We start from the raw sequence: 14,218 nt of genomic DNA, 5'->3' as shown, positions 1-14,218 counted from the left end.
GAACTTAGTTTCTTAACAGAGTGATTAGTTCCAAACATTGGACACACATGATTTTGTGCACAAGTCAATCTGAAAGTTTCTTTTATATATCTACAATTTAATGGAAACAGAATGGAAATCTACAGACTTTAAGTCACATTTTTGTTCCTGATAAGCATCAAGGACAAAACATTTGCAACAAAATTAAGTGTGAAGAAATACTTGCCCAGAGCAATGTAAATTCCTTAACGTGCTTTTTTTCTAGTTTTCTTTGAGTTAAAACTTCTGTATGTACTTGAGAATGGCAGACACTATAAACTAGTATAATATCAGAGTTTCATGTAACATGATGTTCTTTCCTTTTGCTCTAATTTTGAAGGTGAATTGCCTCTGCATTTTGATGTTATCCTTTTGCATGTAGATGTAGTAACAACATGTCTCATGTCATTTCTGGGAAGAAGCGGATGGTGCACACAGGACAGCTGATACTTTCTTCTCATTTCCAATTTGGTTTTAAAAACAGTGATCATTGAAGCAAGAACCAGCATTACTCTATGACCACAGCTGCTGAGAACTTGCAGTCAATTAACTTGATATCAAATGTATCCCTAATTCGCATTGTAATATGGTGTCAATATCCTCTCATTTGCCTGAGTCTTGAGTTATTTATTTCTGATTTAATTTTTTTCTGTATCACTTTGTTTGGAAATAGTTAAATTTGATATCCACAATTGTTTCTTTGAAGCCATGTATGAAAATGTATTTTAAAGAATATCTGTGGTTTTTAATTTGAGAATTTGTAATTACTGGTTTTTGTTTGCTTTGGGAAATCTAAGACACTGCAGGGTGTCATACAGGCACTACTGTAGACGAAGGGACACTTATTATGGAATTGGCCCTATTTCGCTATCCTTTAAGTCTTGCTGATCATCCAATGCCAACAACTAATTGTTCAACAACTACAGTGAATTTCCCAAGACAATATCACATTATAGTCAATGATTTCTCTATTCCTCATCAAAATTTTGACAGCCTATTGAGACTGCTATATCTGAGGTAGCTTGAAATGTAAGGTGCATGAATAGGAGGGGCTTCTAGAATAAATCAGGACACTGATACCACTAGGTCCAACCTCCTCCTGTTCCTCTCTCTTTGTTTCTTTGAACAGAATAAAGTTTAATATCGAAACACTTCTGCAAGACATACACAAGAAAAGAAAATGTCTTTACATGTTACTGGTTTAGACTTTGACTTGAAGGGATATCTCTCTAATTCATGAGTGACACTGAAGATGTATGAGTTTATTAAAAAACAATACCTAGTATAACAGGGAGATGCTGGAAGCACTAATGATGAAGAGGGAAAAAAGTCAAAATGTTGTTACCAGTGCTTTTTTTATTTCCACTAGGAACAATTTTACATAATTAGAAAAGAAATACAAATTTGTGATACAAAACTGACAAAACCAAACAAATTGATAATAAACTTTTAAGTTTTAGAAATTCAATATTGTTTTAAAAATAGGACAAACAGGACAATTTTTGGAGTATATTTATGCACCAAATTATTATTTTCCTCGGACATGAAAGTCAATTAGGACAAAGCATGTGTGTTTGTGTGCTTGCATGTGTCTGTGTATGTCTATGTAGGAGTGTTTGTGTGTGTTTGTTTATAACATATATCTACAGAGAACATGTTATATTTTTAATTAATTTAAATTCATGTGCATATTTTTCAAAAAAGGAATTGAGACACATTATAAGAGCTATGACAGTCTACAAATGTAATGAAAATAAATATGCAGAAAGACTTACAAGAAGTGTGCAATATCTACACCTAAAATTCTTAAGATCAAGTTGAAATCTTAAATGTGATGATGAAAGTAAGAGTAATATAACAGTGACAACCATTCCCTGTTAACAACATTTCCTTCAATACCCATAAAACAGACAGAAGACTGATTCTGTTTGTTTTATTAGCTACATGTGCTAATTTTGAGTTTGTAAAAAGGTCTTATGATAGTGATGTCCACATAGTGCAGAGAAATTCAACGTATGAGTGACAATATATTCTGTGAGCACCTGTGGAAGGTAATGCTTGATCTTTACTTCTACAGAGACCCAGAGGAGACTTGAAAGGAGGAGCAGACAGCTGCTGAGAAGGGTGTGACCAAGGAGAAATTTCAAGGCAAATGGACTGCACCATCCCGAGTTCATTGCTGCACAATCAGAGGTGGCCAACTGGTCAGAGGGTGTGCAGGTGCCCTCCGTACCCATCCAACAGTTTCCTACTAAAGAGTGGAGTGCCCATGCACTCTACAACTCCCCAGCAGAGGCCACCACGTGGGTTGAAACTATCTCTGAGTGGTCCTGAGATGCTCTGCAGACACCTAAGCAAAGGGGGAAAAATACGGAAGGAAAACAAAGTTCTTACAAGCTACAAAAAAAAGTGGATTAGGAAAGGTGGCCCATCCCTTTAATCCTAGTTAGTACTCAGGAGGCAGACATAGGTGGATATCTGTGAATTGGAAGACAGACTGATCTACAGAGTGAGTTCAAGGACAGCCAAGGCAAGACAGAGAAGCCCTGTCTCAAAAAACAAAACAAAATATATAAACAAATAAAAATAAAAATGATGAGGAAAAACACAATATTTTAAAGACAAAAAATAATTTATCAAATGATGAGCTAGCATCTGATTACCAGATTAAGTCTGATACCATCAATGGCAAAGGTATTGTCTTAAAAAGTATTTTCTATCACTGAGTATTATAGGCAGTTATTTATTTTTCAATTTGATATCCTTTAGAAGTCAGAAAATTAAAGAGAGAGAGAAAGAGAGTGGAGCAAGATAAGAGTATGGCCCAATCTGTTTGTAAGCAGTATGTTTCACAGGAAGGTGGGACATGGACCCTGGTATAGAACTGAACAACAGAAAGCCAGCACTCAGTAACCCGAGAAAACGATGCGGTGTTCTGAATTCTCTATCTTTGACCAACTGAATGAGAGGACCATAATTACACAGCTAAGATCGACAGATCTCAAAAACACATTGTGAAATTTTTACATTTCAGCAAGTTAAATATTCAGTCCCTCCATTTGCTAAAAATCTCAAAATAAAAATCTCTGATTATTTTCCACCATATTCACCATCTGCATTTACAACAACAGCTGTAAGGAAAGGGCACTGATGTCCTCAAGCCATGGAGAGCACACTGAAAGCTGGTAATTTTTGAAGATTTTCATGGTGTAGAGATTTAAAACAATAATTTCATTCAAATAAACATTCTATTTTTGTCAATGCCTGTTTTCTAAATATTTAGAATCGCAAGAGTTGGGGGTTACCACTGAGGTATCTGCATAGTATGACTCAATTTGGCCTGAATCTTAATGTTGTGTATGATGATGTCATCAGACACTGAAACTCCTGTGAGCATCCATTTCCTCATATGCTAAATGCAGATATTAATATTTATTACAGAATTATTCTAAAGATTAAATACAGTGATGCATGCAATGGACCTAATTCATAGCAGTGACTCAATAAATGTAATTCTTGCCATGTTATTCAAGTACAAGCGTAAAGGTGAAATTTAAAGGCACTTTGTGAATCAATAAATGGCTTTCACAAACATGAGGGGAAGGAGCTTGAAAAATTGCCAACATAAGAGAACTGACACAGAGGCATTTGAGATCTCATAGAAAAAACAGAGTTTGGAGGCCAGGGTAATGAGAAAACACATAAAATGTTTCTGTACTTTTTTTTTCATGAAACCAAAGCAATAAAAAAACCTTATTCAATAAAATGCCTCAGATGACACTTTTACACACTCCAAATTATTAACGTAATTAATTCCATTTATCATCCCTTCCTTGCTGAAATTCCAAAGAAATTCTCAGACATCTGCTGTCTAAAGTTTTAGAGGCTCACAGCCAGATGTGGCCTCCAGTCAGCCCACTCTACATTATTGTGGACTTGCTACCTTCTGGATTCATTATTTGGTGTTCTTTATCCCTCTTGGTAGACATTGTCACATGCATGAAGCAATACCATTGGAGAACATGACATAAGACAACAGCAAAAGTCAGCGGCAATTTGGGATGACCTTTTATTAAGATACTTACACAACCAATAGTTCTTTCCCAAAGTTCACAGTGGTAGAGTTCAGATGCTGACCTATTTCAGCCCTTAGACAATGTGTCTGACCTTCTTCAAATACAAAGAATTATGAGACTGTAGTGCAAAGGACATTTAGCACTCTGAAGGCACGTATTTTACATACCTCATTCACAGGTTCATTTTTATTTAGGTCCAATCTAAGGGACTTGTGAGTCACAATAGGAATTTCAAAATAAAATTACCTCAGATACCACGAGAGACTGCAGAGTCAAATATCTTATACGTACTAATATCAACAACATATCTTCATATGTTTTGTACAAACATTAAACTTTATACGAAGCAAAATCTCAGTATATTGAAGTATTACATTATGCTTGTCCATTGTCCTAAGAGCACTTAAAAATGTTTTTATAAAATGTAATTAGGGTTGGGTTATAGCTAAGTGGGTTATAGATTGGGGTCCATGTGTTCAACCTTGAATCCTCAATACTACTCTACATATATAAATGGTGTATCATGTATGCAAGGGTGTGTGTGTGTGTGTGTGTGTGTGTGTGTGTGTGTGTGTGTGTGCATTTGCATGCATATGTATGTTTGGATGTATGAGTTTGTGTGTATGTGTGTGTTCACAAGTGCATGTAACATGTAATCCAAGTACCTAGGTGGAAAAGGGAGAAGTACTGCGGCATATTTTCAGCCATCCTGGTCCTTGTAGAGAATGTCAGCTAGTTAGGGCTACATAGTGAAATAATAGCTAAATTGAAAGAGGGATAGACTTGGGTGGCTTTTCCCAGGCACAATTTTGAAAGTTTACATGACAGATGTTTGAGGATGATGTTCACCTTACATCAGGCTCACTGTCCAGATAGCATACTGCAGTATCCCATGGGATTTATAGCAAAAGCCAGACCAATGGTTGGTGACACTTTGCATTATTGTCTTCTTATCCCAAGTACTTTAGATAGATTCATATTTCTTTAGATTCTGACCAGAGACCCTTTTTACCTGCCTCACTTACAGAAGGTGGGGATGGAGAAAACACTTTGAAGATATTTCCCTCTAAGTAAATATAGGTTCTTTCAGACTCAGAATCATTTACCCACCCACCACTCTATCCCAACACTTATAGAACCGCCTACACCTTGGTCCTGGGCTCTCTCTGCAGTTAGATGACACCAAGTCTATACTGATCTATATGACCCTCACCTGTAAATCATCCCATGAGGAATGAGAACAGAAGAGTCAGCATATTGTCATTTTGTGGCCTTGCAAATAAGTTAGTGAAGGGTAAATGATTTTTTGTTGCCTTGTTGCTTTCTGTATCTGGCTTTTCAAACACTGACAGCTAGGCTCTTTGATCTCAGCTACTCTGAGATACTGAGGATGTGTTGTCAGGATGTTCTACTATAGTGCTCAATTTACATCTTCTTTTTAAGATAAAATAGGTAGATAATTTATCAAATGGATTTCTAATATTGTGAAAATATAAAAGTATCAAGAAACATGGAGAAAACTGTTACTGGGACTACTTTTATAGCACTGGCACAAAGATAGTCATTACTTTTCATTTTAAGCTAAACAGAATCATCACTATGGCATTATTTTTTTATTCTCCTTCACTTAGTTTGATGGAACATGAGATCCTAACTTTATACACTTTGTTTTCGATTCTTAGACAGAATATTAACCATCACTTTGAGAATTCCTCTTGATACTTCAGAATTGTATGCAAAAATAGTTGGTTGCACTTAGAAAGAGTCAAGGCTCTAGACTCAGTGCCCCAGGTCCCTAAGCTCAGGACAGGTTACTACTCTTAGCTTCCCACTTCAGACCACTGTTGGGAAGACTGTTTAGGGCTTGTATATCAACTGTTAAATATTCTCCTTAGAATCATTTATAGTCCCAAAGCTATGTATTAACAATGACACATCAACAGCACATTTGGTTAGTCTGTAACAGTATGCCATGCTACTTCTGCTTACTGTTAGTTCACAGAGTTTGGAAATTTCTAGTTTCAAAATGCCTCTAAATCCTATACAGTGGAAATCTGTATTATGGATAATGACACCTCATTTTTAAATAATTTATCTATCATCTATACTGTTGGTCAAACATTATTCTAGATTACTCCGTATTGTTTTCTAAGAGGCATTCACCACTTATGCACAGCAAAATGTTACTTTAGGATTTTAACAAAAATTTTATATTTGCTTAGAGTGAATAATTTGTCTATGAAAATCACCTTCTGTTTTTGACGGCTCATAACCAAATGCTTTAGTTAGCTGACTCTACCTAAAGTCTGTTTCCTACTTAAGTTTTCCTATGACCTTTGAAAATTTTTATTTGAAACACCAGACATGTCAAAATGCCCACAACAATAATTTTAGGAATGAAAAAAACCCACTATATGAACAACTTTGCTACAAAATCAGCCATCTAACATACACCAAATTTATCGCAGGAGGTTGCTGAAGCAGTAAAGGACCTGACTGACAGTTACTAGGAATATCAAAAACAGGCTTTTGCTTTAGAGAATTTAAACACAGTGTTTTGCAAATATCCATGCGGAAATGGATCTTTTTAAACTTAAAAAAGTAAATATTACAAGGATAGCCTCTTAAACAGGTTATGTACATCTTCATGATAGAAATAGTATAAACGTAAGTTTAAATATATTGCTTAGCTAAAGTTAGGCTTTATTATTATACTTTAAATAGCATTTAATATATATATTCACTAATATTCACAGCAGAGAAGTTTTATTAAATTTTAAAATTAAGAATTCTCAGCCAGGCGTGGGTAGCGCACGCCTTTAATCCCAGCACTCGGGAGGCAGAGGCAGGTGGATCTCTGTGAGTTCGAGCCAGCCTGGTCTACAAAGCGAGTTCCAGGACAGCCTCCAAAACAATACAGAGAAACACTGTCTCGAAAAACCAAAAAAAAATTCTCTTTACTTGCATATTGTTAAATTTAATCATTTTTCTCTTTTCAAGTATTTGAATATTTTAGTGGCCAATAGCCAATTGAAAATTTGTGTTCTGTAAAGAAATTTCATCAGTGTCTCTATTACAATTTATAAATTATCTTTACTTAGAATTTTGAAATTAAGGAATAAAGTTATTAGTAAGATAATTGCTAATACACTTTGATATTGAAGCATGCATACAATTACTGAATTTGTTCAATGTTTCTTGGCAGTGGCTATGCTTCTTCTATTCCTAAAATTGTTATTTATTTATTGTAGGATGACCCTGATGAAAGCACCTTTGTCTTTCTTTAGTAAGACTCATGGACAACACAGATTGGCTAACATAGTCAGTGAACTCCAGAGCTCATTCCTTCCCACTTCTTCAGATTTGCTGGTACAGATGCGCATCCCATTGCTGCACAACATTCAGGTCATGCATAAGCTCTGACAAGGCAAGCACTTTACTCACCCAGAGATTTCATCAGCTGAGCTTAGAAAATAGAAATATTTTAATAGAATGTCTTTATTTCTCAATGTTAATTTCTTCAGTGCTAAAATCCAAGTCATTAAGTTCTCTCTGCTATTCTTTCTAGTCAAAGTTTACTATTTTCATTTGCACTATATGAGTATTTTCTTTTCCTATCTGCACTTATAATCTATTTAGTGGAATAAAAATGTTTATTATTAAATACCACAATAAGCTTTCTTAAAAACAATTGTTATTCTAAATTATTTTGTCTTCTTTTTCTTAAATTTCTTCAAATTTTGAATTTTTTATTCTTATTTAAATTTCTTTTGAGTAAACATTAATTGTAGTGATTCCTTTCTGGATTTAACAGTCAAAATGTCCTAGGTGCCACACCCCTGGTGGAAAGTTGTAACTTTTTGACATTTTGTCCCTGTCTTGGAAAAACTCAACATTAAGGAAATAGATAACTTGGTCCAGTTACAAACCTCTTTAAGATTAAGTTTATGGTAAAACACAATTATGCATAAGAATGGGTGTACGTATTAAAGGCTTTACAATGCAAATTTCTGTGTTTTAGACAAGAAAATTCTTTAGTCATTCACTTGTCCACTTATTATTATGTTAAGTCTATCCCAATTTAATTATAATAATTACAAAGTGTGGTAGTGCCTTTGAACTGCACCAGATACTTAGAAATACTGTAAGAAATATAGAAAAGGTGTTTCCATGAGCCACAGTGAATGTATGAAAGCATTTAGACTTTAAGAACCTCAATTTAACTACTCAGGGTAATGATTCTTCACTCATTTGGCAAATGCATATGAATCTTATGCATATGCAATCATCACATTATAACATACTGAAAATATAAAACTTGAAATATAAATATATTTACAGAAGCAAAAAATGCATTGTGTGTACATTTCTTATGTGATAAAACACAATGCCTACAGCAGAATAAAAATAAAGCAGTGAGGAGAAAGTGGGAAAATGGTGTTCAGTGGGTCAAAGAACATGGGTATAAGTTTTGTCTTTCATTTGTGACATACAAGGTTCAGCAGTAGAGTGACCTTTATCTTCAGTTTACAGGAGGATTAGTGGGCAGGCATCTCATAGTAGGACATAAAGGAGCATGTTTGTAAGGCACTTGCCAATGATAATATTACTTTCAACTGGTGGGGATCTAGCATCACAAATGTAAACACGCCTCCAGGGGCAGTTGCAAGATCAGTTTAGCCTTGGAGAGATTAGATTAACTGAGTGTAAACCCCACCTTAACTGTCCAGCATCATTTGTGTGTCCCCCCTCTCCACCCTGCCCCCACCCTACCCCGGGCCTTAAAGTCCTGGACTAAATAAGAAAAAAAAGCATATTGAAGGCAAGCAGTCATTTCTTGGCTTCCTAAGTGCAAATGCAATGTGACCAAGTACCTCATACTTCTGCCACTATGATGGGTTATACCTTGAACTGTGAGTTAAAATAAACCCTGCCTTCCTTGAATTTTTGTAGTGAATTTTGTCATGGTAATGAGACAAGTAGCTCATATGTCCATGGATCTGGGCCAACACTTAAATAATAATTTGAAAAATATCAAATTAATGAACTTTAATATCTATATGTCTTTCTCTTACATAGACCACTGGTTTTCAACCAGTGAGTTGTGACCCTTTAGACTGTCACACATCAGATATCCTGCAAATCAGATATTAACATTATGATTCATACACTAGCAAAATCATAGTTATGAAGTAGCAATGAAATAATTTTATGATTGGGGGTCATCACAACATGAGAAACTGTATTAAAGGGTCACAGCATTATGAAAGCTAAGAACCACTACATTAGACCATGAGTTTTGCTAACAAAGAGATATTGAATCTTCAACACCCAGCAGTTTCTAGAGCAGAAATAATCAAGGGACATGCGCATTCCTTTCGAGTTATCAACAGAGAGAAACTTTGCAATGACACAGTAGACATTTCATAATCAAAATCACAATTGAACATTGTTATGTGTAGCAATAAAAGGAATTTTAGAGACACTCAACTATGAAAAGGAGCAGAGCTTTCATGAAATGTGATGTTGGGTTTAAAATGCTTCTGAACCTGAAATATCTTTAAGCAACTGCTCTAAACCTGGCATACTTCTGCACTCTTCAAAGAGCTAAAGAGCTTGTACAAATGATGTTAATTTTGTATAAAAATGAGGAATTATTTTTTATTACCATTTTCCTCTTCTTTTTCAATCAGGACAAAATGTGTGTGAAGTCATTCATTTAAGTTTTATCTTCTTTCTCCTGTATTCTTAAGTCTTCCATCTTTTTCTAATTTGTCTGATAACCAAATTCCAAAAAGTTTCTAATTCTGCTTATGTTTGCTACACTTTTCAGACAGAAGTCTTTCCTCAAACTAAGTCTTCTAAATTCAAGACTTAGGACATTTTCTTTGTAAGAGAATTACTAGTGAATATAGCCTTGTATCTCTTCTGAGGAACAGCAGCTTCTAGGGGTAAATTATATTTCATATTGATTGGCTCACTCAGTTATTCCAATTAAGGTCACCAAGAAGAACCATAGACATAAACTTCAAGTAACAACAAGTAGAGGGTAGTAGTGTACTCTGTTCCATTTAACAAACAGTTCTGCATCATTGCCATTTCATGGTCGTGCTTACTGAGCCTAGATAATGAAATGAACTTTAGATCTTAAACATCATGCTAAACCACTGTAACATCTTTCTTTTGGAATCACTCATTTGTGAGCCATTGTGCCTACACCTTACGTCCCAATTTTTCTAAGGCAGTAAGTGTTCTGTGGAGAGCATGCCTTTAAAAAAAAACCAAACTTGAATCTCTGTTTCTGCTTTCAGCTGTAGAGAGGGAGGAGTGATGAGCAAAGGGGTCAAGATAATGCTAGGGAAACCCGCAGAAAGAGCTGACCTGAATAAGTGGGAGCTCATGAACTGCAGTCTAACATTTGGGGAAACTGCACAAGACCAAACCAGGCCCCCTGAACATGGCCGTCAGTTAGGAGGCCTGTGCAGTTTATGGGATCTCTGACAGTGGGACCCATATTTATCCCTAATGTAATAATGGGCTTTTGGAGCCCATTCCTTATGGAGGGATATTCTCTCAGCCTAGATACATGGGGGAGGGCCTTGATCTTGTCCCAAATGATGTGACAGACTTTGGTGATCCGCCATGTGAAGCAACACTCTGTCTGAAGATTGGAGGGGGCTGGGATGGAGAGATGGTGGGGGAATGAGAGGAGAGAAAACTAGAACTGGTATGTAAAATAAAATTGTTCTTAATTTCAATAAAAAAGTAAAAGAACAAGATAAATGGGAGTAGCAATGCAGCTCAATGCTCTTCCCAGGCTGACTCATAAGGCCTGTGTTGCGCCTGCAATGTGTGGCATGAATTTTCACGTAGAATGACAAAAGCTTAAAAGGAATTTTAGAAACAGAAGAACAGAGAGAATCATGGCTTCTTGGTAGCAGCATTTTCTCAGGTGGGCTCTGTTTTGCTAGAGACAAGCAGAGACTTGTGCAGCCAGTGCTGGCAGTAAACTTACAGGCTCCATCTTGGAAAGACAGCAGCTAAAACATCTAGTGCTTTTATCTTATCAATGTTGTTTAGCAGATAACAGACACGTGGCCAGAAAAACATAAACATTTACAGTAAAGTCAGATTCAGTTAAAGTAAAACCTCTTAAAGGTTTATAGTGTATTAAAAAATAAACGTAGGCTTGGAAAAGAAAAAGAAACAGGATAATGGCTAGGTGTGGTGACACAAGCCTTTAATCTCAATACCAGAGGCAGAGGCAGGCAGATTTCCACAGAGAAACCCTGTCTCATAGAAAAATATAAATAAAAGTAAAAGAAATACAGTATTAAAAAATCCATGTAAAGATGAAAAGTACAAAGAGAGTCTGAATACTGTATGCTGTTGTGTTGTCTTTGAATTGTCTGACTGCTAAGGAAATAGCAGCAACTTATAAAAGAAATGCTACTGCATTAAACCACCTTACAATTTTTGAAAATGCTTTGGCTTCTAAATTTAAATATAATGACAGGTTTCTTGGGAAAAGAATTTCTGCTTGTGTTTCCACATAAAAAGTAAACTATGGATTCCTTCCATACTACTGTGGTTTGATAAAGCATGACTCCCTGAAACAGTGTCCCAGATGATCCAACATGTAAGACACCTGAGGTGATGCAATCATGCAGAATACAAAAACAAGGGCCTGCCCAGGTTTCTGTGTTTTGTCATGATCCCCATGAAATGGACAGTGTCCCCAATCAGCAGGAGGAAGTTTGCAATAAACAATACCGAAATTTCCAAATATTGTTTATAAAATTTTGTTTTCATTTAAATGGGGCTGCTTATAAATAGTAATGATCACAGTCAATCTCTTTCTAAAGAGAAAAAAAGGGAATATGATATAGAAATGAATAATTTGTTTTGTTATGAATTTTCATTTATTGATACAAATTTAAGATCAATTTTGTGATGTATATTTTATTTCTCCTCTTGTTTAGATATTGTGTTTATCTCTTTTAAAAATATAGACTAAAGTACAGATTATAGATAGTTACCTAAAATAGTCAAAACTTATAGTTAGGTTAGTTGAGTTTTCTAGATATATTTGAGATGGATAGATAGTCTTCAATCCTTTCAAAGACCTTTAGAAAATGTCATTTAAATGGCTTATGGTTTTTCATGATAGTAAGACACAACTACTCCTGACTCAACAATTATGTCTGAGAGGAAGATGGGCTTGTTATGAACTTTGCTTTCAACATGGTAAGATTAGACATTTGGGCAAGAAACTGCTCATGTCTGTACTGTTTGACTGTTTGCTGTATAAACTGCACACTCAGGACCCACAGGAAACTGACTGCTGAACTTACAAAACAAGATGGACAGTCCTACAGGGTTTGTTCTCCATGGAAGAGTCTGCCAGACATTCTGCAGAACACATAACTGACAAACTGCCAGTGCAGATGGACAGTTTAAAATTTCCTGCTTTGCTGAGAAGTCTGCCAGAAACACTGTGGCCTATGGGCTGAAGATGAATGCCCCAACATTACAGAGGAACTTCAGTGACTGTCCAGGTAACAAGATGTCTCTGTCAATTCTAATGTTTATATATTATCCTTCTGTGGTCTTTGATGGAGTTGAAAACAGACAGTTATAGTTACAGTTGTCCTTAGTTATATAAAAGATAAGCAAGATATAAGACTTTATACTCACAGATATGATAGATGGTAAAATGCTTTCTTTAAATCTTATTATAGTTCTTGATAACTGTTCTGTTATATATAATTTGACTATGTTAAAGTTAAAACCTATCTTTTTATTTAGACAGAAAAGAGGAGATGATGGGGTAAGTCCTGCTGTGTATATATTTGTCCTATTGGTTGATAAATACAGCACAGTTCACCAACAGGGAAGCATGATAGGTGGGACTAGGAGTCGAGAAGGATTCTGGGAAATATAGTCAAGAGTGGAGAGTTGCCATATGATCGCAGGAGGAGAGGGAACAAGTCTGGCTTTCCTTGTAAGATAAGACCTTATAAAATATATAATTAAGGGTTAATAATTAAGTCAGGTCTACCCATTAAGAAACCATAGCAAACGGCCAACAGCCTCATAATTATTATAGCATCTTGTGTGTTATCTGGGATCTGAGACAGAGGTGAGACCCAGGTAGCTGGTGGGGAAGAGTACACCTTACACTTCTGTGTATACCTCCTACTCTGTTCTCCACTACTAAATGTATCACAGGGTCTGCACATGCAATGGCCTTTCTCCTGCATTGGGGAAATCAGGAAAAGTAGCAAATTACTTTTTAATACTTTAATCCATTCATAATAAGTTAAATATCAACTGGAATCAAAATTAAGTTCCTTGTTTTCAAATGCCCTGTTTGGAAATATATATTTGTTGGACACACACACACATGTGCTTGCACACAAATACAAGCATACATATACTCACATACATACATAGTCATAATCCTATAGACTATAGATGGGGGCACACCCCCTTAACAATTAAAACAATATTGTCATTTATTCCTTTGGTGGTCCAGTTACAAGAATCTCTTCAGCCCTTCATATCTTATAAGTTTCCCACAACATCCCTTACAGGTTCTGTCTTCTAGTCAATCTAGTTTAATTATGAATATGTAAACACAGCTGAAAACTGCCTACTCAGGTAAAGTTGTATCCTGAGGCAATTATTAAAGTGATTCAACCAGAAATATTTCCTACTGCGGATGAGATAATGTTTGCTTGAACTATTCATTTTGGCCATTTATAATAATTAAATCCATTAACTTGTTCTTCACTCTGCTTTCTGTGAAGAAACAGACTGGTTTCTATTAAAAATACAATCACAATTCATCTAAAATATTTGCCAGTTTACAAAATACTCTGATTATATTAAAACTTATTCACACTTTTAAGAAACCACATATTCTTCAGGACTAGACACGAGTCCCCGAGGTAGGCAGAGAAGACAAGACGATAATCAGTAAATCACAAAAGTTATTTTGCCTTATTCAAACTTACTTCTATATATGATTTTCTTATAAAAATCAATTATAGATACATTTGTCTTTAAATCTGTAAAGGAGACCTTTTTCATAATTATTGAATATAATTTTTAGTGGTTAT

General features: G+C 35.4%; 1 protein-coding gene across 3 annotated transcripts in view; it reads right to left on the bottom strand.

Annotated features, from left to right (window-relative positions):
- Naaladl2 (N-acetylated alpha-linked acidic dipeptidase like 2) overlaps positions 1-14,218 on the bottom strand; it is a 1,212,242-nt gene that overhangs the window by 87,962 nt on the left and 1,110,062 nt on the right. The window contains exon 12 of one of the 3 annotated variants that reach the window (XM_040754623.1): positions 1,527-2,368. The exons of the other annotated variants lie outside the window; for them this stretch is intronic. Within the exon in view, the coding sequence (XP_040610557.1) occupies positions 2,333-2,368 (36 nt within the window). The 3' untranslated portion in view covers positions 1,527-2,332. Of the gene's footprint in view, positions 1-1,526; positions 2,369-14,218 lie in introns of those variants that run through there. 3 annotated transcript variants of the gene reach the window in all.

This window comes from Mesocricetus auratus, unplaced genomic scaffold (assembly GCF_017639785.1).
Source record: "Mesocricetus auratus isolate SY011 unplaced genomic scaffold, BCM_Maur_2.0 Super-Scaffold_100011, whole genome shotgun sequence".
Lineage (NCBI taxonomy): Eukaryota > Metazoa > Chordata > Mammalia > Rodentia > Cricetidae > Mesocricetus > Mesocricetus auratus.
The sequence above is the reverse complement of the archived record's forward strand: the minus strand, read 5'-3'. Positions and strand labels throughout refer to the sequence as shown.